This window comes from Phodopus roborovskii, unplaced genomic scaffold, assembly GCF_943737965.1.
Source record: "Phodopus roborovskii unplaced genomic scaffold, PHOROB, whole genome shotgun sequence".
Lineage (NCBI taxonomy): Eukaryota > Metazoa > Chordata > Mammalia > Rodentia > Cricetidae > Phodopus > Phodopus roborovskii.
The window spans coordinates 1812630-1837313 of NW_026126525.1; the positions used below are offsets into that span (position 1 = coordinate 1812630).

General features: G+C 38.3%; 1 protein-coding gene across 1 annotated transcript in view; it reads right to left on the bottom strand.

The window, feature by feature from the left end:
- Positions 1-209: 209 nt before the first annotated feature.
- Positions 210-24684, bottom strand: part of Znf326 (zinc finger protein 326) — a 41250-nt gene continuing 16775 nt past the window's right edge. Inside the window, exons 7-12 of the mRNA XM_051198157.1 lie at positions 17852-17960; positions 9379-9526; positions 8337-8436; positions 5894-6024; positions 4652-4747; positions 210-1374 (exon numbers count right to left, since the gene is read on the bottom strand). Of these exons, the coding sequence (XP_051054114.1) occupies positions 1024-1374; positions 4652-4747; positions 5894-6024; positions 8337-8436; positions 9379-9526; positions 17852-17960 (935 nt within the window). The 3' untranslated portion in view covers positions 210-1023. The remainder of the gene's footprint in view (positions 1375-4651; positions 4748-5893; positions 6025-8336; positions 8437-9378; positions 9527-17851; positions 17961-24684) is intronic.

Here is a 24684-nt window from a genome sequence, read left to right on the forward strand (position 1 = left end):
CTTTTCAGCTGTACAGACAGCCATTGGAATAATGGCTTAGAGTAGGCCAGTCTCCTGCCCTCCTGAGGAATATGTAGGTTCAGTTTACTCCATTTTTAAAGGAAAATATTTGAAAGAGTGAAGGAGAAACTATTCATTATTTTTTTAAAAAACCAGAACTCTTGATTCTTGGCTTTCCAGGCAGAACAGACACGACAAAGGAACACAAATTATTTGTATTAAATTGTATTTTCAGGAAGATCCCAAGGTTTGACATAGGCACAGAGAAAAGAACAAACTAAAGCTAGTATAAACAAGATCAGTTACAGACTGACCTCTGAAATGTGTTAGAAAATATACAGTAGTCACACTTTTTAAAAATATGATTGAGGAAAAATGTTTTAATTCAAGTCTTCTCAATCACTTGAAATACTTGTGAGCTAAAACTCATACATTAAGGCAGATATTGATTTTTAAATACTCATTTAATTGATGAAATGTTTAACTTGCAATCAAAGGAGATTTTATTTAAAAAAAAATTTATTGCTACAAAGGTAACTGTACACAAAAGCTGTTAAGCCATCTTAATGCTAACTGCTATTCAATGTAAAAAACAAACAAAACAAAACTCCCCAATCTGGACAAAATACTTGCCCAGTCCTTCTCTTAGAGTAAGTATTAAAAAACTGAATGCACACTTGAAGGTTCACTCCCAAGAGCAGCATTTAAGTTCAAATGATTACAACAGATAGAGGAGCAAGACACATCTAGTATCCTCAACACCAATAAGGTAATAAAAATTAAGCTTAAAAATCATACAAACAATTTATCATATCTAAGTTTGGTATCTATAAAAACTAAACTGAAATCATCTGAACTTCATTTTATTAAACAAGTGCCAAACATTTAGAAATTATATAAAACAAATTTTCTATGTGGAATGCATGCAACATGGTATCAGTTCATTATCATAAGCTATGAAACGTCTTCCCTTCCCTACAGGAGGACAGAGGGTAAGGCTTGGCTCCACTCAAGTCCAGTGCCCTAGCCTGACTGCTCACACGGCTCAGCAGAACAGCCAACAGACTCTTCCTTACTACCCTCCTCTTCCTCCTCCTCTTCCTCCTCCCTAGCTTCTTCTTCAACCTCATCTTCCCCTGACTCGGGAGGCCCCTCCCCTCCCTCCACTGTTCCAGCTCCTCCCCCTTCCTCTTCCTCCACCTCTTCCGTTTCCCCTCCTTCCTCTACTTCTTCATCCTCTTCTTCTGCCTCCTCCCCCTCCTCTTCCTCCTCTTCCTCCTCTTCAATGGGTTCATCGATCTTCTCTTCATCCTCTTCATCTCCTTCTATCTGCTGATCCTGAGAATAATCTTGAATTTCAAAAGGATTTTCACCCTAAACAAAAAAAAATTGGCATTTACAGTCAACACATGTGTCTTTCTAGCACTGATGCTTGTTATATCAGGGAAACACGTATTTGAAGTTCTTTTTACTTAACGACAAACTTTTATATATTTGAAGTATCTACTCGACCAACAGTTGAGAAACATTCACAGATACAATTTTATCGTTATTATCTCCAGTGTGTATGCGCACGTACACGCATGTGCATATGTTTACATGTGGAGGTCAGGTAACCAGCAGAATCACTTTTCTCCTTCCACAGCCCAAGGACTGAATTCTGGTTATCAGGCTTGATGGCAATTGTCTTTATCCAGCAAAGCCACCTCAGCAGCCCTACAATCTTAGTAATTATTTATCTGGATTAAGTCTCATATGAACTGGTCATACTGCAACTGCATTAATACGGGAAACAAAGAGGCAGTGAAGCTTATTAAGCTGCATCTATTGAGGCTACATTTTAAGATGGAGCAGACAGGAATGTGCAGAATGAAGTGTGATAATGTATACCTGGTGGTGCACTTTAGTGATACAGAATGAGCTTAGAAGGGGACGGGAACAATGATAAAGACAGTTCTGAAGGCCACAGATAGGAGGACTATAGGAAACTTGGAACAACAGAACAGAGCAGGCAATGAGAATGGAGAGAGGAAGTGGGTCAGAGTCTTAAATATCTAAATGCTAAACAGGCACCTATAAAATTTCATCTTAGGCAGAAGAGCGGCCAGAGTAAACTATTTACTTGCTCGGGACTGACAGTGTAATTAGAGTCCCACGTGAGGTAGCCTAACATGATCTATAGGAGTAAAACCCTACAAGCAGCCTACACAGGGACAGGGATGAGGGAGGCAGAGCATTGTCTGCCAAAAATGGCAGTTTAAAGAGAAAATGATGAATGAGCAGTGTTAAACAATACAGATAAAAGTAAAAAGTAATTGAAAAAACATCATTAGAGTCCATCAGTATTAATGATGAAGGCTCCTAAGGATTTAGTTTTTCATGTTTCAAATAAAAGGATTTTAATTTTTGTGCATTTGCACATGTGAGTACATGTGTGTTCAAGTATACGTAGGAGTCAGAGGCTTCTGGTGTCATTAGTCAGGATCCTCTGTGCACCATGACTTTTGAGGCAGGGTCTGCCAATTCAGCTAGGCAAGCTCAGAGAGCCCAGGAATGCTCCTATCTCCACCTTCCCACCACTGAGAAAAGAACATGCATCCCACGCTCAACTTTCTTTAAAGGACTCTGGGGCTCAAACTCAGGTCCCTTCATGTGCACAGTGAGTGCTTTACCAAATGAGCAAACCCTCAAGCACCAGCACATTAATTTTACAGCACTGACTGTGATAACTGATCACTGGTAATCTTAAGTTTTGAAAGTTTTGAAAGTGTGATGGACCCGGGAATTAGAGCAATAGCAGCTGTCCAAGAGCAGAGCACGTCTCTATGATCAACTTCTATCAAGCTGACAAAGCACACAGTGGAAGCTATCAGGTGCTAGAAATCTTTCTTAAAATACTAATTTCCAGTCACTCTCAGGCCTCCTGAAGCAAAACTTCGAGGCAGAAGCTTAATAAGAAGCACTTTAGGAGCCGGGTGGTGGAGAACACACCTATAATCCCAGCATTTGAGAGACTGAGACAGGTGATCTCTGAGTTTGAGGCCAGCCTGGTCTACAGAGTGAGTTCCAGGACAGCTAAGGCTACACAGAGAAACTTTGTCTTGAAAAAGCAAAACAAAAAACAAAAACAAAAAAAAAAAAAAAAAAAAAAAAAAAACCCAAGCAAACAAAAACCAGAAAGGAAGGGAGTAGATAAAAGAGGGGAGGGATGAGACACTTTGGGGTCTACTAGCCTGAAAAGCTTGGAGATTGACTAAGAGGGTCTTTACAGGCCCTGGGAAGTGTTCTATTTAACCATGCCTTTCAAAAAACAGTGAGTGTATTCTTCCCAGTGAGAAGTATTTGGTTACAGCAAACCACAGAAGTGAAAAGCCTAACGCAAGGCAAGCTATCTTTTGAAGTTTATAAGAAAAGACAGTGAAAAGCAAGGGAGCCAGGGCCCAGGAAACATCAGGGCACTTTAGTTTAGGGAAAGCACAAGCACTGTCTGCCTGGAGGAAGACAACAAGGGGTGGAGGGAGGGGGAGGGGATGAGGGAGAGGGTGGGGTGAGGGTCAGATCCAAATAAGGGAGCAAGAATGATGAAACCAGAACACAGACGAAGGGAAAATGGTAACAAGGTGAGGGAACAAACATAAACACATACAGAAATCTAAGGTAGAACCCATGTTGCTCTCTCCCTAGTGCAAAAGAATATGAAATCGGGGAGAGTAAGGATCAACCCTGGGCTATGTGAAGAGGGGGAAGATGTGAAGTAGTTACTATAGAAGACACAAGTCAGTCTTAAAGAGAAAGAAAAACAAACGAAGCTGAGGTGGGGGAAATAGCTCAGTCATAGTGCTGGACACACGAACATGGGGACCTGGGTTTGTGTAAGAATTCATGCAGACCTGGCCCCACACCTTGGGGACCTGGCACAATGAATGCCTCTGCACACGGCAAGCGGTACCCTAGCTCTGTACGCAGGTGCAGAATTCTCTTTAGGAGGCAAACTCCACCCACTTTCTCATCTCTCTTTTCTGCCTTTCTCTGAGGAGGCAGTTACTGTCTTTCTGTCTCTCTCTCTTCTCTCTTTTCTTCCCTTACTCCCTCACCTTCCCCGAATAATCTTTCCACAAAAGCTCTGTCTATAGATCTCTGTATCCCACCCACTGTTTGCCCCTCAGTACTAAAAAGGTCCCACCTCATGATGTATTATAACACTCAGAATCCAAATTTAAAAGCCAGGCCTGGTGACACAAGCTTGTTATTCCAGAGTTGTGAAGGTAGAAACAGCAGCCTCAATAAATAAACAATCCTCAGACCAATCACAGACCCTGTCTCAAAAGCAAGGTGGATACAAGGCGGATGGCCCCTGATGTGACACGCTTGAGTTTGTCCTCTGGCACTCAGATGCATACACACATGCCATGACAGGAAACATTTTCAATCTCACGTGCACACACATGAGTAAGGCTAACACCTTATCTTCTAGGGGAAGAGAAAGAAATCACTACTCCCCATCCTATGATCCCAGCAATTAACAGAAACAATGAGCTATCTGTAAGCAAGACAGTGAGTAAAACTCTTCCCTGTGTGTGGTTCTGTACTTACTTAGGATCACCATTCACTTACACAATACTTCCTAAAATGCTTTTGTCTGAAGTCTTACCTTAAGGAAGCTCTCGTACCTGACCTTCACGATTGGATTATTTAAGATGCTTGTAGCAGTCAGCACACTCTCTCTTTTTATCTGTTCCTTATAAGCCTGTGAAAGACAGGACACAGTCAGATAACAGAAAGCCATGGCATGAAAAGTTCATAGATGTAAAGTGGTATTTTACACAAGTCTCTACTATATTAAGCTATGAATAACTAACTATAGCTATCGTGTTTGTAATCTAGATCATGAAATAAGATCATGAACTTTCACAAGCCAATAAAAATAGAGCACTCCTAAGTACAATTCTAGGTGTATTAGACATTTGATTCCTATCCTTTTTACTGTACACTTCACACAACCAAAACAAAACTATCAATCTTCTTCAAGGTTTTTAAGATATCACAAGTATTATACAGAGGGGGAAAAGGTAATACATAGCATGCACCAGCAAGATGGCCTGGTTGGGGTATGTGAGAGTCACTTCATTACAAAGAAGAATTTTAAGATTCAAGTCTCTTCTATTTAAATTTACACATAAATCATTAACTTTTCAGTTTATTACAAACAAACACACTTCCTACAACGTAAGCATGCATGTTTTTGAGGTAAAGCCAACCAGATAAAGAGCAGTATAAAGAGCAGAGACAGGCACTAAAGAACAAGCAGGCAGTGAGCTATTTAGAGAGATCCTATTCCAAAGTCACAACAGATATAGTGAGTGCTAATACTAGTTTTAAATGCATTTTCCCAAACCATGAGAAAAACAAATAAATGCTCTAACTTTAATTTTTAAATGTATTTTCTCCAACTACCAGAAAAATAGGCCAAAAATAGTAAAAAAATACCCTTTCCTATTTGTTCTAACACACACATACTCACAAAACAATTTTGTAGCATTTTTGTTACTTTAAAAAGTAACAAAAACTGCTTACCAACTATGATTTCCTGATTATTACCAGCCACTGTTTTATTAAGTGTCTCATATGCTGAAATCCTTAAGCACAAAAAAAAACGGTGCCAGTCTCTCCTTGCAGATAAGGACAGTTACACAAGGAACTTCTTTAAAACCAGGATTCAAACCCAGAAAGCTTTCCCTTAAATCCATGACCTCAACTATGACATGGCTGACTCCCAGCAGACACACAGCTACTCACATTTCAGATTAACAGAACAGTATGTATGAAACAACAGACAGCAGATAATAGCAAACTGGTAAAAATTCAAGGATTTTATAAAAAGGTTGAAAGTTACCTGCTTGCCTTTAATATGGTCAGGAGACTTTAGGTGCTGTTGAACTGAACTGTGAAAGGCAGGGATATACACGTTGCAAGCGCTACAGTGAACAGTCTCTACTTTCATCATGTGATCGTCCGCAGTAACACCTGCAAAACAAGAAAGCCATCAGTCCTATTTTTCACAATCATCATCATTTGTATTCCTTATATAGGATCAGAGTATGTAGGCTTCTGTCAGGTTCTTCCACATGCCTCATGGAGTTAAAGGTGCATGTGCAGTACCTATTGTGGATGCTGTAAATCAAACTCTTGTCCTGTGCAAGACTCTCCAGTCTGGCATCACATTCACCCATGCTTAGAGCCCTTTTAGTCCATCTCCGCAAAAAGCATAAAGCTAAATGGATGCTATTCTTAGTAAAATAAGAGTGTCCACTATTATGAGCATGGCTAGGCAGAAGAAGCAGAAAAGATGTTGTAAGAAACAAAATATCCATCTTCAAAGTGATTATTCTAAGTGCTCTGCAAGGTTGACAAGCACTCTTGACACTGAATCCTCACTCCAACCCCAAATGCAGCATTTAGAGCAGGGGAAAGAAAGACTTGTTCAACATGTAAAGATGAACTAGAGGACATTTTGCCACAGACAAAGGCCAGCACCTCACAACCCTCACATCTGCTCTGTTGGGTGCGGCAGGACTACTTTTTAAGAAAATCAAAGTATTTTGAGTTTGTTTCCCTGTGTAGGAAAGAGTGGCAAAGTAAATGGCAGATCTGGGAGATATGCTGGAGCTTTTTAAATTAGATTTATTTTACATTTTTAATTATGCACATCTGTGTCTGTATGGATAGTGCTAGTGCTCAAGGAGGCCATAAATGTTCAATCCTCTTGAAGCTGGAGTCACAGGTTGTGAACCACATGATGTGGCTGCTGGGAACCAAATGAGAGTCCTCTGCAACAGTTTATGCCCCAATATTTTGGCATTATATTAACTACTGAAGAGATGTTAACAGGCAAATGAATGAATGAAACAAGATTTCAGAAAACAGATCTGTGCTAGATCTGTAGATATAAGTAATTCACATATACATATTAATTTAAACTGTATGTAAATGAGTTCACCTGAAAGAAATATGAAGGGATATAGTAACTAAGATAATGACTGATGAAGTACAAAGACAAAAACAGACCAAGGGGATGAAGAGAACATTAGGCTAGTAAGGTGTTGAGGGGAGGGGGGCAGATTCACAAGCAGGGAGTAGATTAGAAATGCTTTCATGATGATTTAAGAAGAAAATCATACTGGGCTTGGTGGGCATGATGGCTCCAGCCTATAATCCCAGCACTCAGGTGCAGAAGGACACTGCTACAAGTTCAAGGCCAGGTGCTCTACTGGTAAATTCTAGGCCAGAGGCTATGCAGTAAGACTGTATCTCAAAATGAAACAAGGGACCACATGATGGAGTGGAAAGCTGCTGATTCCATGTAACCAATGAGACTAAGGAAGGAGGCATCAGTGTGGATGAGGCTTAAAGAAACACAGTTGTTGTTTTAGGAATATATAATGCTCAGCACTGCAGCTGTTGCCTAGAAAATATTTGTTTAAGGATAAAAAGAAAAGGCAAGTTACAGTAAATGGTTTTTTTTTGGGGGGGGGGGGTTGTTTGTTTTGGTTTTTGTTTTGTTTTAAAAATAAAAACAGGCTTGTAGGCTTCAGAGATGAAATCAAAAGAGAAGGAATACTGAAACACAGACGATTTAAGCACATGAATTTCACACAACATAACGGAGCTGCAGGGAAGGCTCAGAGATTCCTATGGGGACCTGAGTCTGCATCAGTGGGTTCTGAGCAACCCCAGCTCCAGGGCATCTCAAGGCTTCTTCTGGTCTCTGTGGACACCACAGTCATGAACAACTCCTCTGTCCATATGATTATAGAAATAAAGAGATAAACAGACAGAGTTAAGGAAGACAGAGGGTTGTCTTGACCCCTTTGGGGTCCATCCTCAGCTATCTACATTACAATTCCTAACAGTAGCACAATTGTAGTAACAAAGTAGCAATAAAAGTATTTTATGGGGGAGGGGGTTACCACAACATGAGGAAGGAATTTTCCCCTAGACCAGTGATTCTCAACCTTCCTAACATTGTGATCCTATAATACAGTTCCTCATGAGTGGTGACCCCAACCATAAAATTATTTTATTGCTACTTCAAGACTATAATTTTGCTACTGTTATAAATTATCATGTAAATACTTTTGGAGACAGAGGTTTGCCAAAGGGGCAGGAACCCACAAGTTGGGAACTGCTACTCTATACTGAAGAAAAAGAGATCAGGTCTGCCCTGAGAAACTAGTAAGAACTATAGTAAGTACAACTGTGACCTGCATCGATCCCAAAGGTTTCAGATACATAAAGTACAAATGAGCATTTCTAAGACAACCTGATGAAATACTCACCTTCCATAACATCTTTTTCAATTATTTTGTAAGCTTCTAGGTGATGAAGTGTCAGCTGCTTACGAATAGATGTTTTTTTAAATTTATTCACCATGCATTCCTAGAAGATAGAAAGAATACAAACTGATTCCAAGGAGCACCTACCATATGCTCAACACTGCACTGGACCACTGCTAATCTCTCTCACAAGAAGCCCACAATTTACGTGGAGAGACTGTCATAAAACACTAGAAACCGCTCACTTTCGTCTTCTGGGCCTCTGGAGAAAGATCAGAAGCTGGATGGTGCCCTTCTTGGGTAAGTGGGTGAATCATAAATGACAGAGAGGAACCCGCTACAGGAAAGGAGAGGTCTGAGTGAGCACTGCACTGCAGTTCACCAGCCCAGATCAGTGCTGCACTCCGCAGTCCAGCTCCACCCACTCTTTGTTCTGTTGGGTTTTCCAAGTCCCCAGAGTATTTCTGCATTCTTGCATTTCCACCTAAACAGACTATCTTGTGCACCTGTGAACATGTTATGTTTTCAATTAAAGTTGGCTCATTAACAGTAATGTTTGTGCTCTTCAAAATAATCTATTAAACTGACAATCATACAAGGAAAACACCAAGACACCAGCAAACACCTGTCTCCCTGGCTCAGAATTCTGACTCTGCTACCTAGTAACAAGGTCAATTAGCTTCTATGGACATGATCTTTCAATCATTACTTGAAAGAAAAAAAGAATTATGGAGGCTCATCTGAAATGAAGAAGTAATGTACTGAACATACTTCCAGGCACACTGGATTCTGCAGGAATGATAGATGAGTCTAAGGCAACAGACAATGACTAAAGGAACTCTTTTCTGACAACTTTCTCAGAAATGACTATGAAGAACGATTTCTCACATTACAAATACTAACACAGAATTCACACCCAATTAATTTAACAACTTTTCTCAAATGAGTAATTAATAAATATTTAGAAACATAAAAATGAAATTATAAAAATTGAAATAAATTCAGATCAAATAAAATGCTTCTCATTTCAAAAACACCTACTTACATGTAAAAATTCCATAACTACTTTATCAAATTTGGTTTGTTTCTGAATATGATCTAATGTTTCCTGGTGTGAAGAGCTTCCCAGATGCAGTTCAATATCTTTTTCTTCTAAGGTTCGGAATTTACAAAATGAACATGTGAATGACATTCTACAAAGAAAAGAAATTACTTTAAATATTTTCTTATTCATTTATATCATCTAAAATTAATTTTACTAGGTGAAATAAATTTCTTTTTAGAAAATTTCTTTTTAGAAAGGAGTCCTTTATGTTTTAAGCCTTTGGGTATGAAACCAATAAGTTGATGACCTCAAGCCTCAGCCATTCAAAACTAAAGTTCATATAAAGAAGCATCCAGTTCCAAAATCCCACAACAAATTTTACACTCTGGCCTATCCTCGAGTTTCTAAACCATCAGCAAAACCAGGTAGACACAAAACAATTACTCCAATCCCACAGAGCTCTGCAGATGTACAGTGTCTCAACAACTGTCAGGGTGACCAACAGACCTAGACTACACAAATATTCATTGTTTAGAAGATGAAATCCCTCTACAACTTTCTATGTATGCTATTATTTCCTTTACCTTAAATGATGACAACAGTCTCCTAACCGGGTTCTGACTCAGTTTCCACTTTCCAAGGATCTTTTCACACTGCTATTAGTCTTATTTGCTGAGTTAACTTAGGAATCAAGTGCTCCATTTATATCATATTCCCTTTTGTGATCTTGGGCAAATTCTCTAATTTCTCTGGCCCCAGTCTCCACAGAGGTTCCTGTCAGAGTTCTTCAGTTATGTAGCATTACTTCCTACAATAGGCATTAACATTATCACTGCTTAAATGCCTCCCTGACTCTAAAGCCAAACACAAAGATGACTTCAGCTGCTCTCCAGGACACCTAATCTCCATTCTCTCTCATCTATGCCCACTAATCTCATTTAGCAATAAATAGCACACACTATGTTTTAATTATGTTACACTTTCAAATCACTAATTCTTTTCTTTACCAACATGTGACCTACCTGTACCGCTTTACACAATTCTTACAATTCTACCATTCTTAGAGCAGTTCAAATACCACCTCCATTGTGTTGTCTCCTGGAATTTACTGCCACTCTGATTTAGAAGTTATTGTTAGGAAGACTGGTTACTCTGCCTTTCTCTCCTAGCACTTTTTAACCATATACTGCTGCTTGTGTATACCTCTTCCATACGCCTCACGTTCTTTATCATATTGAAAGCATTCAAGTAACAAGAGACCTATCCAAAAGTAGGCATTTACCATCCATGTCAAACCTGCTCTGATAAATAATTGTACACACAACTGCAGATGTAATTCACTGATAGTGCATTTCTTTAATATGTATTAGGTCCTGGCTTAACCATCAGTACTGTTTTTTAAGTCTAAGATACTTTGGGTATTTTTAAAAATTCATATTCTATAAAATGACAATTCAACTGAAATTGTTATGTTATGGGGAAAATGCAAATTTCAGTTATTTTATTTTCTCCAAATTGCAATGTTTGTTCTATTAACACAATAATTATATCACATTCAAATCTATTTTCAAATTTTAATGGATAAAGTACTCATAGAATTAAATACAAATGTTAACCTTATAATGCAAATCATATTTAGACTCCTATATATTTAACATGAACTGTTTAATTCATTCCCACAATACAGTAACATATCTAATATCTATGCCAACTGGAATTTAAAGAGATAAGCAGGGAAGGGACAAAGACCAAAACACACGGGTCCTGTTAAAACTGTAACTGCACCACCCAGCCAGACCACCCCTGTCCTTTTCAGAAGTCTGGCCCAGGGAGTCTCCCTACCATCCACCCCCCGTTCCCCAGGCCCCACAACTAATGTCCTAGCCATGGTTTTTGCCAGAATACTCCCTACCTACCCATCATCCCACAGTCTCCTCCATTCCACCTCCAACCTTTGCACCCACCCTGATCCAACATTCCAGACATAGACCAGGTGTACATCCTGTATATCAACCCAGTACACCTCACTTCATTCACCCAAGCCATCTCCAATCTTTAGGTCCAATCAATCCATCAGCACATCCTCTCTCCTACCCCAACCCGTTCTCTCCATATCTGACCTAGAATTGACAGAAGACGTCCACATGCCCAGATCTCATTGCAAAAATGCAAATATATGAAACATCCTCTCCTACTACTTCTGCACAAATACTTCCAATAAAGCCAGGACACAGAATTTAAAAGAACAATCATAAACTTCATCAAGGAATTCAAGAAGTTTAAAGAAAAAACTTAAAGAAACAGAATTTAAGGAAAGCAAATGCCTCAGTGATGCCCAAGAAAGCACAGACAAGGCTGAAGAAAATGAAGATGGCAATCCAGGACTTGAGAATGGAATTCAATAAGGACATAGAAACAATGGAGAGGACTCAAGCTAAAATGAAGACGGAAATAAAATCTCTAATAATACAACTAGATCTCAAAGAAAAACTTTACAAGTAGAAAGAATCAAGCAGAAAACCATCAGGATACAAAGCAGAGGACCTGGACCAAATAAACAAATATAAAAATTAAAAAACAAAAACCACAGGAAAGAAACACATAGAAAAAGTACTACTAGATTTAATGACACAGATTAGTAGGGAATTTCAGCAGGATTGTGATGGCACACACCTTTAAATTTAGCACTCAAGAGGCAGAGGCAGGTAGATCTGTGAGTTCAAGGCCAACCTGGTCTACAGAGTGAGTGAGTTCCAGGACAGCCAGGGATACACAGAGAAACCCTTTCTCAAAAAACACACACACACAGTAGGAGATTTCAATACCCCATTTTTTTTCCCCAATAAACGGGTCATCTAAAACAAGAAAATAGAGAAACATCAGATTTAATTAATATCCACCAAATATACTTAACAGATATACAGAACATCCCATCCAAACACCAAAGAACATACATTCTACTTAAAAGCAAACTAGAAAGGATCATATTCTGAGAAACAACACAATCTTTACAAATTCAAAAGCACTGAAATCACTCCTTATATCTGATTTGATTTGGAAGTTGACAGCAAGTATCCATTGCTAAAGATGAGAGAGAGAAGAAAACAAGAAAAAAAGAAAAAAATTTCCTGGAGTTAAATAAAAATGAAAATACATCAAAACTTCTTGGATACATTGAAAGCAGGCCTATGAAGGAAATTTATGTCTAAGTACACTGATGCAAGCCACAAAACAATGCTGAGCAAAAAGAACAATGCTAGGACTACCATTCCAGATTTAAGATATACTGCAGAGCCAAAGTAATAAAAATAATATAGTACTGGGATAAAAAAACAGACACGTAGACCAATGGAACAAAATCAAAGACCCAAGTGTGAGTACACATACCTTCAGTCACATAATATTTGATTAAGATGCCAAAAAACATCATCTGGAAAGAAAAGGCATTTTCAAGAGATGGTGCTGGAAAAACTGGATTCCACATGCAGAAGAATGACATTAGTCCTGTATCTATCACATTGCACAAAAACTAATCCTAAATGGATCAAAGACCTATGAGTGAAACTTGAAACTGCTAGAAGAAACATAGGCAGTATATACACGATATAGGTGTAAGGATGGGTTTCCTGAGTAGGACCCCATTTGCTCAAGAACTAAAGCCAACAACTGACAAGTAGGACTTCATAAAACTAAACAGCTCACAGGGTAGGAGAGAACCTTTGCCAGCTACATATCAAACAGAGGATTAATTTCCAGGATATACAAAGAACTCAAGAAACAAATACACATATTCAAAGAAATGGGCCTGAGGCCTGAACAGAAAAGGAAAAAAAGGGGGCGAGTGATGGGAGATGTCATTCTGTAAATATGTTTCTCTTATTGGTTAATGAATAAAGCACTGTTGGCCAATAGGACAGCAAGATAGGCGAGACTAGGAGACTAGGAAGAGAGAAGAAGTAGTAGGGAAGAGATTCAAGATGGAGGATTGAGAGTGAAGACAGGGTCTCTCTCCGGTAAGATAAGACTACGTGGAAACACTTAGATTAATAGAAATGGGTTAATATTTAAGACAGATCTAGCCAATAAGAAACTAGTAACAGACCAACAGAATTATATCTAATACAGCATCTGTGTGTTATTTGGGGCTGGCAAGGCAGAGGGATAAGACCGGCAAGTGGGAAACTACTCATAATGGGGGGAAGGCACTAAGCAATATCTCAAAAAAAAAAAAAAAAAAAATGTTTATGGTCCCTAGCAATAAGGAAATACAAAACAACTTTAAATTTTCTTCTTATCTCAGTCAGAATGGTAAAGATTAACAAATGCTGAGGGCATGCAGGGAAAAGGAATCTCTCATTCACTGTTGGTGGGTTTGCAAACTAGTACAGCCACTGTAGAAATCAGTGTGGAGAATTCTCAAAAAGCTAAAAGTAAATCTACCATATGACCCAGCTACACCACTCCTTGGCATATGCCCAAAGGACTTAACATCCTAGTCCACAGATACTTGTTCAGCCATGTTACTACTCTATCCACAGTAGCTAGAAAATACAAACAACCTAAATGTCCTTCAACTAACAAATGAAAATGATGCCTATACACTGTAAAATACTATTCAGCTGCAAAGAAAAATGGAATCATGAATTTTACAAGTATATGGTTGAAAGTTTAAAAAAATCATATTGATTGAATTATCTCCAGACTCAGAAAGACAAACAGTGCATGTTCTCTCTGGGCACAATGGGAGCACACATGCCTTAGCAGTAACCAATAACTGGACTAAGAGCTACTCAATTAGAGAAATCACACCTGATCCTAGAAACCTAGCCAACTAACTACTAGAGCTAGTGAAGTCATGGATCTTGAAGGAGAACCTTTATCACAACCACCACTTTACCAAACCAGGATAATCCCCAAGTACACTCTAAACATTTGTCTAAGTGTAGTCTTTACCCCTCATCAACAAAATGCAACAGAGACCACTACAGAACACCACAACCAATCAAAATGCAGTCAGTTGTGGAGCCGGTCCCGAAAACTCCCCCCATACCTAAAGCTTGGGGAACATTGTAGAAGAGGGAGCAGACTGTAAGAGCCAGGGGATTAGGCATTAGTTGTGAAACTGTGTCTCCTAGTAATGTCAGAAGCTACAGCCACAAAATCTCACCAGCATGTCTGCCTGAACCTGAGCTCAACAAAAGGACATGCCAAAGTGGATTGCCTCAATCCTACATAAAGAACTGTAGACAACTGAGGAACTCTGAGAGTAGGAAAAATAATCTATAATCTTCTCCAAGAAAGAGCATACCAATTGCTTGAGCAACACCAAACAATCAGCCCTTAAAATACACATACAAGTAACATTATATCAACTAATATTTAAGGACACATATGTAGATACATATACCACTACATGCAAGTAAAAATGAAAAAAAGAGTCCATGAATCTCAAAGAGTGCAAGGAGGGGACATGGGAGGGTTGGGAGGGAGGAAAAAGAAGGAGTTAATAATATAATCATATTATAATCTCAAAAAAAGTTTTATACAAAAACAAAGTCTTCTTTATGAAGTAATTCGTAGTAAGTTTAATTCTATTGTTTTTCAAATACAGTTTACTAAAGGCAGAAACAAGATTATAAATGCATACCAAAGAGCCTAAAAATCAAAGAACAAAGTATCTGCACATTCAGATGTGACTTAACATTCTTTCCTATACTTTATATACATTCATAGCAGGTAACAATCATTTCTATTTACAATGAATGGAAATTCACACTGTATGTAAAGCCTCCCTCAGATTTCAGACACTGTTAAAGATAAAACCTGAGACAAATAGAACATTAATTTAATGTGTCATTTCATCCTTTTCCTCATTCACAACTGAAGTTTTAAAGAACAAAAACATTTTGAGTAAGAAAGTATCTGTATTTACACTTTAGAAATTTTATATTCTTTATTTTCCTAGTAGGAGTCTCTAAAAATTTTCGAGGCAGCTGCCACGCCTTTAATCCCACCACTCAGGAGGCCAGCCTGTCTACAGATCCATGAGTTCAAGGCCAGCCTGGTCTACAGAGTGAGTTCTGGGACAGTCAGAGCTATTACACAGAAAAACACTGTCCTGAAAAACCACACACACACATAAAATCCTGATGGACATAGAGGCACATGTCTACAATGTCAACAACTTGGAGAGAGACTGAGAAAAGAGGCTCACAAATTCAAGGCTAGCATGGGGTGCACAGGGAAACCCTGCTTCCCTGTCACTTTTCCCTATAAATAATTTACATTTTAAATATGCATTTCCTACTTTTACCCTTCATGTTACTGTGAATTCTCTAATCATTTGTTAACAATGAGCTCATAAGGTAATGAGTCAAACATATCAACCTCATCATTCTTTAGAACTGATATTCAGTTCCTATTAATACTAAAGTAAATCATGTTATAATGAGAATTTTGTAGATTAAAAACTCTTCTGTGTTTCAGACTGTTTCCTTGGTAATATCAATGAATACAAAGTTGCTTAACTTTTTAAGACAACCATCTGATTTCTAATAGTTATAAATTATACAATTCACCACTAAATTTTAAGCTAATTTGATTGTACCTCAGCTAGCAAATGAGTCGATTTCTAATGAAACAGCATGCTGCTCATTTTACTTAAGTTACTAAGTCTCAACATTTTCCCTAAAGGTATTAACTACCTACATCCCTTCACTAAATTAAACATCAGATTCTTAGTTTTCTTTTTAAAACAAGTGGGCAATTTTTAAATCAAGTTTGCTGTTTAAATTAACTATTAGTCACTTTTACAATTATATTTTCTAAGACTATCTACTTTCCTTTTCAAGTTTGAGTCCTACAGCTGGAGAAATGGTTTAGTGACTAAGAACATTTGCTGCTCTTGCAAAGGACCCTGAGTTCAGTTCTCAGCACCCACATGGTAGCTCCAGTTCCAAAGGATCCTATGCCCTCTCTGACTTCTGCAGGCACTGCACATAGTGCTTATGCAAACTTGCACAAAGATTCATATTCATAAAATATGAATAAATGTAATCCTTTTTTTAAAAGGTTTTGAGTCCTCAGTAAAATCTGTTCTTTAATTCATTTTAAGTTTCATTAATGTGTATGTGTGTGTGGGTATCCAAGGAGGCCAGAAATGGCCACCAGACCCCTTGAAGCTGAAGTTACAGGCCTTTCTGTGTCTCATGACATGGGTAGTAGGAACAGAACTTGGGTTCTCTGGAAAGGCAATACATACATACATACTTTTAACAGCTGAGTCATCTCTCCAGCCCCTCATCATTTCTTTCATACCTGTACATTTTAAGCCTGAAAAAAAATCTTACTTACAGAGAAGAAAATCCTGTATTTTATTCTCCTTTCATTTTCCATTGTTTTTAAATTTCTAATGTGTCTAGATGGAATAGAAGGATCTAAACTAACTCTAAAATTTATTGTTCAACCAAATCTTTTTATTTAGTGTGTGTGTTTGTGTGTGTGTGTAGATATATATAAAACACTCTTATATAAATGCAGTCTGTTTATAGGCTAATAATTCTGCCACTTGCCTATTACCATTTTTTCCAGGTCTGGGTGTCATGTAGTACTTATCGGTGTGCTACATTAGGACCTTATGTGTGTGTGTGTGTGTGTGTGTGTGTGTGTGTGTGTGTGTGTGTGTGTTCATCAACAGGTCGGAGAGAAATGCCCTAATTCCTTGAGACAGGATTTCTCACTGAGTACTGAAATAAAATGATAGCCAGCAAGCCTCAGCAACCCTCCTCTCTCAACTCCAGAAAAAATGCACAGCCACATCACCTTCCTATATGGATGGGTGATGGGGATTCTACCACGGGCCCTCATACTTGTGTAGCGCACACTATTACTCAATGATCCGTCTCCCTATCCCACATTATGGACCCTTTAGTGCTGCAGTATCTAAAAATGCCAGGACCTATTCATTCATTATTATTCTTCAGAATTTTCTCTGGCATCTCTTTTGGAAAGAACTTATACATCAAGCTTTCCCAGGCAAGAATATCACTGTATCTCTGCACAGCTCAAGACTTTGGCCTCCACCGCCCAAGTGCTCAGACTGCAGGTATGCGCCAGCACACTTGGTTTATGCATCACTGAGTAGTGAGTAGTTCTTACAGGGCCCTATGTATCACAGGCAAACACTGGACCAACTGTGGTTCACTCCTAGCCCCATTCCTTTATTTCTTTAGTGAAATTTTTCCTGTTGACTAGAACTTTTTCACAGTCTACTTCGTATATTTGCCATTTCTGAGAAATTCATTTGAAACAGGGTTTTAGTGTATAGCCTAGTCTGAACTAAATTAACAATCCTCCTGCCATAGCTTCACAAGTAGAGATTACAGGATGTGGCACCTGCTTAGCAAAGGCACCCAGCTTAGAAAAATCAAACTGTCTTTTAATAAGCCTCCTTTTTGTCCCTGCAAGTACAAACCTGTATCCATCTCCGTACTTCTCACTGTTTTTCTCTCGTCTACGCCTTTGTTTCTCTCGCCGAGCCTCAATCCGCCGCCTTTCTTCTTCATTTTTAGGATCAGTTTTTGCTAAGATATTAGAAAAAGAACTTTATTTTAATACATTGTGACCTTTTTTTTATCTGCTTCATTTCTATGTGATTATTTGCTGCATATTTTTGTTTAAGTCTGCTCATTTTTGCTTATCCTTACCAAAATGGATAGTATCCACAGAGCCTAAAACTCATCTTGAATATCTCACACATTTTAAGAAACATTGAAAAAAAAGAAGAAGAAGAGAAAGAAACATTGAAGGAACCTAACCCATATCTCCAATTCCAATAACAGGACTGGATGCAGGGAAAAACAAAAAAACAAAAAAATTTTACATTTACATTGTGGGGGTGGTTCCAAATTTTCTTAAAATGTGTATCTATAGAACTCCAAAATAAAAGCTATTTTTTTAAAAAAAATTGTTCTAGGATAAAATAGACAAAACATAAAACTTCCCATTCAAACCATGTTGGAGTGTTGAATTCAGTAGTGTGAACAGCATCCCCATGTTGTATCAGCAACACCATTATCTAGTTCCAGATTACTTTCACAACTCCAGATAGTAAGTATAGCCATTGAACAGTCACTCCCCACTTCAACTCAACTCTAAGGAATTAGTAATTCCTCATTTCTTCTGTACTCTGATTATTTGATTTGCATAGAATCACTAACTCTTTTTGGTCTTGCTTTTATTTAGTATGTTTTCAAAGTTCATTACTTATACCATGTATCAGCACTTCACTCTTACAATTTAATATTCCACTGTATAAGTATATATTCACTGAGGAAACACTAATGTGCTATACCACTTAATACACCCATCTGTACTGTGTAATGGTTCCTATTTCTATACATCCTTGCCAGCACTTGTTATTTTCCCCCTTCCCCCACCCCATCATAACATACTAGTGGGCATGGACTGATACTACTGTCCTGTCTATACTTGGGCTGCAGAGATGGCCCAGTAGTTAAGAGTACACACCCAAGTTCAATTCTGAACAGCCATATCTAGCAGCCAATAACTGCCTATATCTCCAGTTCCAGAAAATCTGAGACCTTCTTCTGGCCTCCTTAGGCACCTACATTCATGTGTACATGTGCTCACACATAAACATACTAACAGAAGAGGGGAGAGGAGGGAAGGGAGGATCTTACTGGGCAAGGGATGGGCTCCATTGGTCAAGTGACTGCCTAACATTCATGAAGCCCTGAGTTCAGTCTCCAGAACCAAATAAACCCTTGTTGTGTGTGGCACATGCTTGTAACACTCATGAGCTTGAAGAAGGGGGATTAGAAGCTCAAGGTCATACTTACCTACATAGCAAGTTTGAGGCCAGTCTGCGCTATGTGAAACACCATCTCAAAAAAAAGAATCTTACCTATTTGCTCTTAAATTTTTTTAAAACTATGAACTTGACTATAAAGAGGTATTTATTAAGCACTTAATATATATATATACTGTATAATAAGTTTCAAAATTACACAAAATTGATACCCTAAAGGTAAATACCTAGATTCTTTTTAGTGCTTTGTAAGGATTTATCTGTATATTTGTAAGCCGTTTGAACACCTTCATTCAGATTTCCCTCTAACCTAAAAAGAGAAAAATCTAATGTTATTTCAAACAAGAATTTCTGGGGGCTGGAGAGATGGTTCAGCTATTAAGACTGCTCTTCCAGAGGTCTGAGTTCAATTTCCAACAACATGGTGGCTCACAGCCATCTCTAGTGGGATCTGGTGCCCTCTTCTGGCCTGCAGACATACATGAAGGCAGAAAAGTGTATACATAATAAAAAAAAAATAAAAACATTTAACATGCCATATGCTAAAACTATGTCACTCTACCTCAAAAGAAAAGCATATATATAGCTTAGGTTGGCCTTGCACTTACGTAGATAAGGATGACCTTAACCCTCTGGTCCTGAGAATGCTAGCCTGACAGTTGCAACATGTGCTTACGATACAACCCAGGACTCTTACATTGTCAACCAGCATGTTATCAACTGAGCTATAGCCCCAATCCTGATTTTATACAAAATATTTGATCCATATTTATCATATGTCACAATACTTCACATTCTAAAAAGCCTAATAAAGACATTTTTAAAATATTCATTTCATTCCCAGTTGAGGATTAATTTCAAAGTAAGAATTTTAACTTCATTCTCAGCTTCACACTGAGTTTTATTAAAAAGAGGAGGGACACATGCTTTATAAGCATTTTCTGGATGAAGCTTCACAAAAGTTAACTATAAAATATAACTTCTTCATAACTCTGTTCAAAGAGGAGCAACTGAATTGCCTGGTCCCACTAATATGAAGTCCCACTAGTATCAAGGAACACAGTATAAATACTGCTCCCTTAGTAAAAGTTTCTCACAAATGGCATTTCTTAGTAAATTGCACACATATTAATTATAAAGCACAACAAAAAGATTTATATATAGTATTTAATCTTGAATTTTATATTCACTTTATCTGGAGAAAAGAATCTAACACTGTATTTCCCATTTTTAATAATAAATTAAAATATCTATAATTAGAAAAGATTTTTAATTGTTTTTATTTTATGTGTATTTGTGGGTTTTTTGCCTGCACATATGTAAGTGCACCACATGTACAATGTGTATGCAGTATCCATGGAGGCCAGAAACTAGAACTGAAGTTATAGTTTCTCGCTGTCACAGGGGTCCTCTGCAGAAGCAATGAGCACCCTTAACCGCTGAGCCACTCCTCCAGCTCTGAGAAAAAGTTCTTTACAACTAAAAGGGAGGAGGCTGCAGAGCACTGGCTGCTCTTCAGGAGGACCCAAGTTCAATTCCCAGCACCCACATTGGCAGCTCACAACAGTAATTCCAGTTCCAGAGGGTTAGACAACCTCACACAGACATACATGCAGGCAAAAATGCCAATGCACATTGGATGGATGGATGGACGGACAGACAGGCAGGCAGGTGGGTGGGCTGACAGATGAGGCTACAAGTAACTACTGTACAAGTACTGAGGGCCTAAGTTTGAATCTCCAGCACTCATGTAGAAAGGTATGGCCACACTGGAGACTAGAACCCCAAAACTTTGGGGTATGAAAGAAGATTAGGGGGTTTACAGCTACCAATTTAACTTGATTAAGTTAAGGACTTTGTCTCAATGACATAAAATAAATGAGAGAATTAAGATTGTGCTAGAGATTGCGTAGGCCTGCCATGCCCGGGCCTTGACCTCCCATAGTGAGCACTGGGAGCCACTCCTCCAGCCTGGTGAGGCAGGACCAAGAGAGGAGGCTGTGACACAGCAGCACTCCCACCTAGCAGGCACCATGACTGCCATCATCAAGAAACAGAACTAGGACCCAGGGAAGTGCTTAGACAACACAGCAGCTTGGCTGGGTCCACATAGGGCCCAGAAAGTGCCGAGGCAACACTGAGAAGCCAAGTGACAAGTGACTCACTTCCCACAGTTTGGTCGTGGCGGGATGTGAGTAAGTAGGTGGTAGGAGGATGGGAGAGAAAGAAACAAGCAAGTAGGGAGAGAAAGAATAAGCAAGCCTCCACCATTTGAGTGAGCTGGTCATGGTGGTTGAGGATGCAAGAAAGCTAGCAGGATGACCAACTCAGCTACCACCCAGACCTGATCCAGAGCTGAGTTAGCCCACTCCAACATCCACCCCATCTATAATCTGCTAGAGCACAAGAGAGGGTCGGGTCCTGCTGATCCAAAGCTGCAGGATCTCCATGACACAAGACAACATGATACCCAACAGAAGTCCTAGTGGAAATCCAGTATTGATAGTGTAGCAGAAGCCAGAGGCTTCGAACCAGACCAATGATTCATTGCAATGAATATTTGCAAATAAAGATGCATGAATTAAAGGGTATAATGTGTGCTTCTGTGACAAGATTTTTTTTTTCTCTTTTATTAAGGGGGATTTCACAGGTAGATATGAAGGGACAGGAGATGAGTGAGTTGGGGTACACAATGTGAAATAAAAAAAAAAAAAAACCATAAAGTTAAAAGAAGACAAAGAATGACACAGCAAAAAACCCACACTGCCCTCTGCAAACGAACACTCAGACATGCATAACACACATATGCACAAACGCAAGCACACACACACACACACACACACACAGAGGAGGCTGGGCTGGGGGAGATATAGCACAGTGGGTAAAATGTTTGTCAAATAAACAAAGACTTGAGTATAGACCCCTAACATCCACTTAAAAAGCTGGGCAGTGTGACAGACACTTGTCACCCAAGCACTGGAGAGGCAGACAAAGGAGGTTCTTTGGAGTTTGCTAGCCAAGCAATCAAACCAAAACAGTAAGCTCCAAGTTCACTGAGAAAACCCATCTCAAAGTAAATAAACAACTGAGGAAGATGCTTAATGACCTTTGATCTCTCTGCATACATGAACACATTTCCCCAATCCCCACACACGGCCTGAGTTTATATACCTCAAGCACCTGGGAAGTAGAGACAGGAGCATGTAGAGTTTAAGTTCATCCTCCGTTACAAAGTTGAAGGCCAGCATGGGATAAATATATTCAAAAATAATTAAATATAAATAACTATAAATATAGATAAATAGATGATGGGAAATAACACAAAGCAAATTCTATTATGATTGCAACATCAGGCACAGAGGTTTTAGGCACAGAAGCAGCTTTAGAAGAAATTATGGCTTTCCCGCTTACTGGTTGTTTAACCTGGGAAGCAAATCACTGATCTGTCTTTGTCAGTTGTAGAGTTTGACACACACACAACTACCCCTCATCAATGTTGCCTAAAATGTATAGCATGTAATGCATGCATACTCTTTAACACAGTGCCCATGCGAAAGAAGCATTCAGTAAATACTAGGTTACTATTAACAGCTAAAATCTGGGCTTGAGAGATGGCTAAGCAGTTAAGAGCACTGGATGCTCTTCCATAGGGCCCAGGTTCAATTCCTAGCATCCATGCAGCCACTCACGACCATTCTTAACTCCAGTTCCATGGGGACCAGGTACGTACATGGTACAGAGACAAGCATACAGTGAAAACACCCATACACATAAAATAGAAATAAATAGGGCTGGAGAGATGGCTTAGGGGTTAAGAGCCCTGGCTGCTCTTCCAGAGGTCCTGAGTTCAATTCCCAGCAGTCACATGGTGGCTCACAACCATCTGTAATAGGATCTGATGCTTTCTTCTGGTTACAGGTATACATGCATACATTTAAAAAACTATAGTTAAATAAAATTTAAAATAAGGCAACCCAAGAAAGAAAACACAATTTAAAAAATGTGTTTTTGTCAAATTGTATACACTTAATACTCCTTAACTTATATGGAGATAAAATGTAAAAACAAAAACAAACAAACAAAAAATACTGTCAATATTACAAATTTTTAAATTAAAACCTATTTAATTAGAAACTATTCTTTTGGGAAGAATTCTTACTATCATCACTTTTCTTTAAAGCAATTCCTTCAACGAGAATACACAATAAGTAGCTTACTGGAACACAAAGTTTTATTCTTCAAACTAAACTTAAGAAAACTATAAACTTTTCAACCAAAACAATTTAAAAATAGTCCTTCATTGTAATTATCCAAATCTTCTTCAGCTCCAATTCAGTCAGGCACTTGCATAAGATAGATGCTAAAGAAAATAAACTTTATTAGGGGTAGAGGATTGTAATACCATTTACTTAGAACAATCAAAAAGAGAAATCATCAAAGCAAAATGAATATGAAAAAAACTAACTCAGTATATAGCCAAAAAACACATGAAATTTGATGCTTTCTCAGAAAAACGCTAACAGACATTTCCTTAGCTTTTTTATTTACATTCTTGTCCTAATCTAATCTGTTCAAACATACTTTACCTAATTTAGAATATATATCACAATGCTAAAGAATACAAGTCACATCCCCTTCCTCCCTGTTAAGCCTGGGGAACAGACTGGCTCTTCAAAACTTTGTCCTTCTAAGGTGCAATTAACTCATTTAAAGTGTATCATCCAAAAAGAAGCACCAATTTGAAAATGAAAACCATAATGTGCACCAAACCAATGGTCATTATTACCCCCAGACACACGCAACATCACAATCAACTTTAGAACACATTTACTGGCCCAAAAAGAAACCTTTATCACCTTTCATGTCCCAAATTCCCACTCCACAGACCAAAATGCTGTCTCTACAGATTTTCCTATTGTGGACATCTCTAAGAATACCATCATGCAATATGGACTTCTGTCACTGGTTTCTTTCATTTATCATCTTTTCAAGGTTCATTCAAGTTAACGTGTATACTTACTTCATTTTATTTTATTTTATAGCTAAATGTTATATTATAGCACACCACATAATATGGACAGACCACATTTTATCCATTCATCCCTTGATTGATATCTGGGATTTATCTTTTTTTGACTACTGATAGATGCTTTTATAAACACACACATACATACACATACACACACACACGTGTTGTATTCACTTAACAGTGGAGCTTTCTAGAAAAAACATAGATAACTTGTTGTGTGAACAACAGAATATACACATACAAACCTAGCTGATACAGTCTACAATACATTTAAGATATATGGTATATACTACTGTATATGCAAGCCATCACTGGCCAAAACACTGTTCAGCACATAACTATATATATTTTTGTGTAGACTGCTAGCTTTTTTTCTAGGTATATATCTAGGAATGAATGTTTAATCATCTGAGGAATGTCATACCCTTTTCAAAGTTCATGCCCTGTT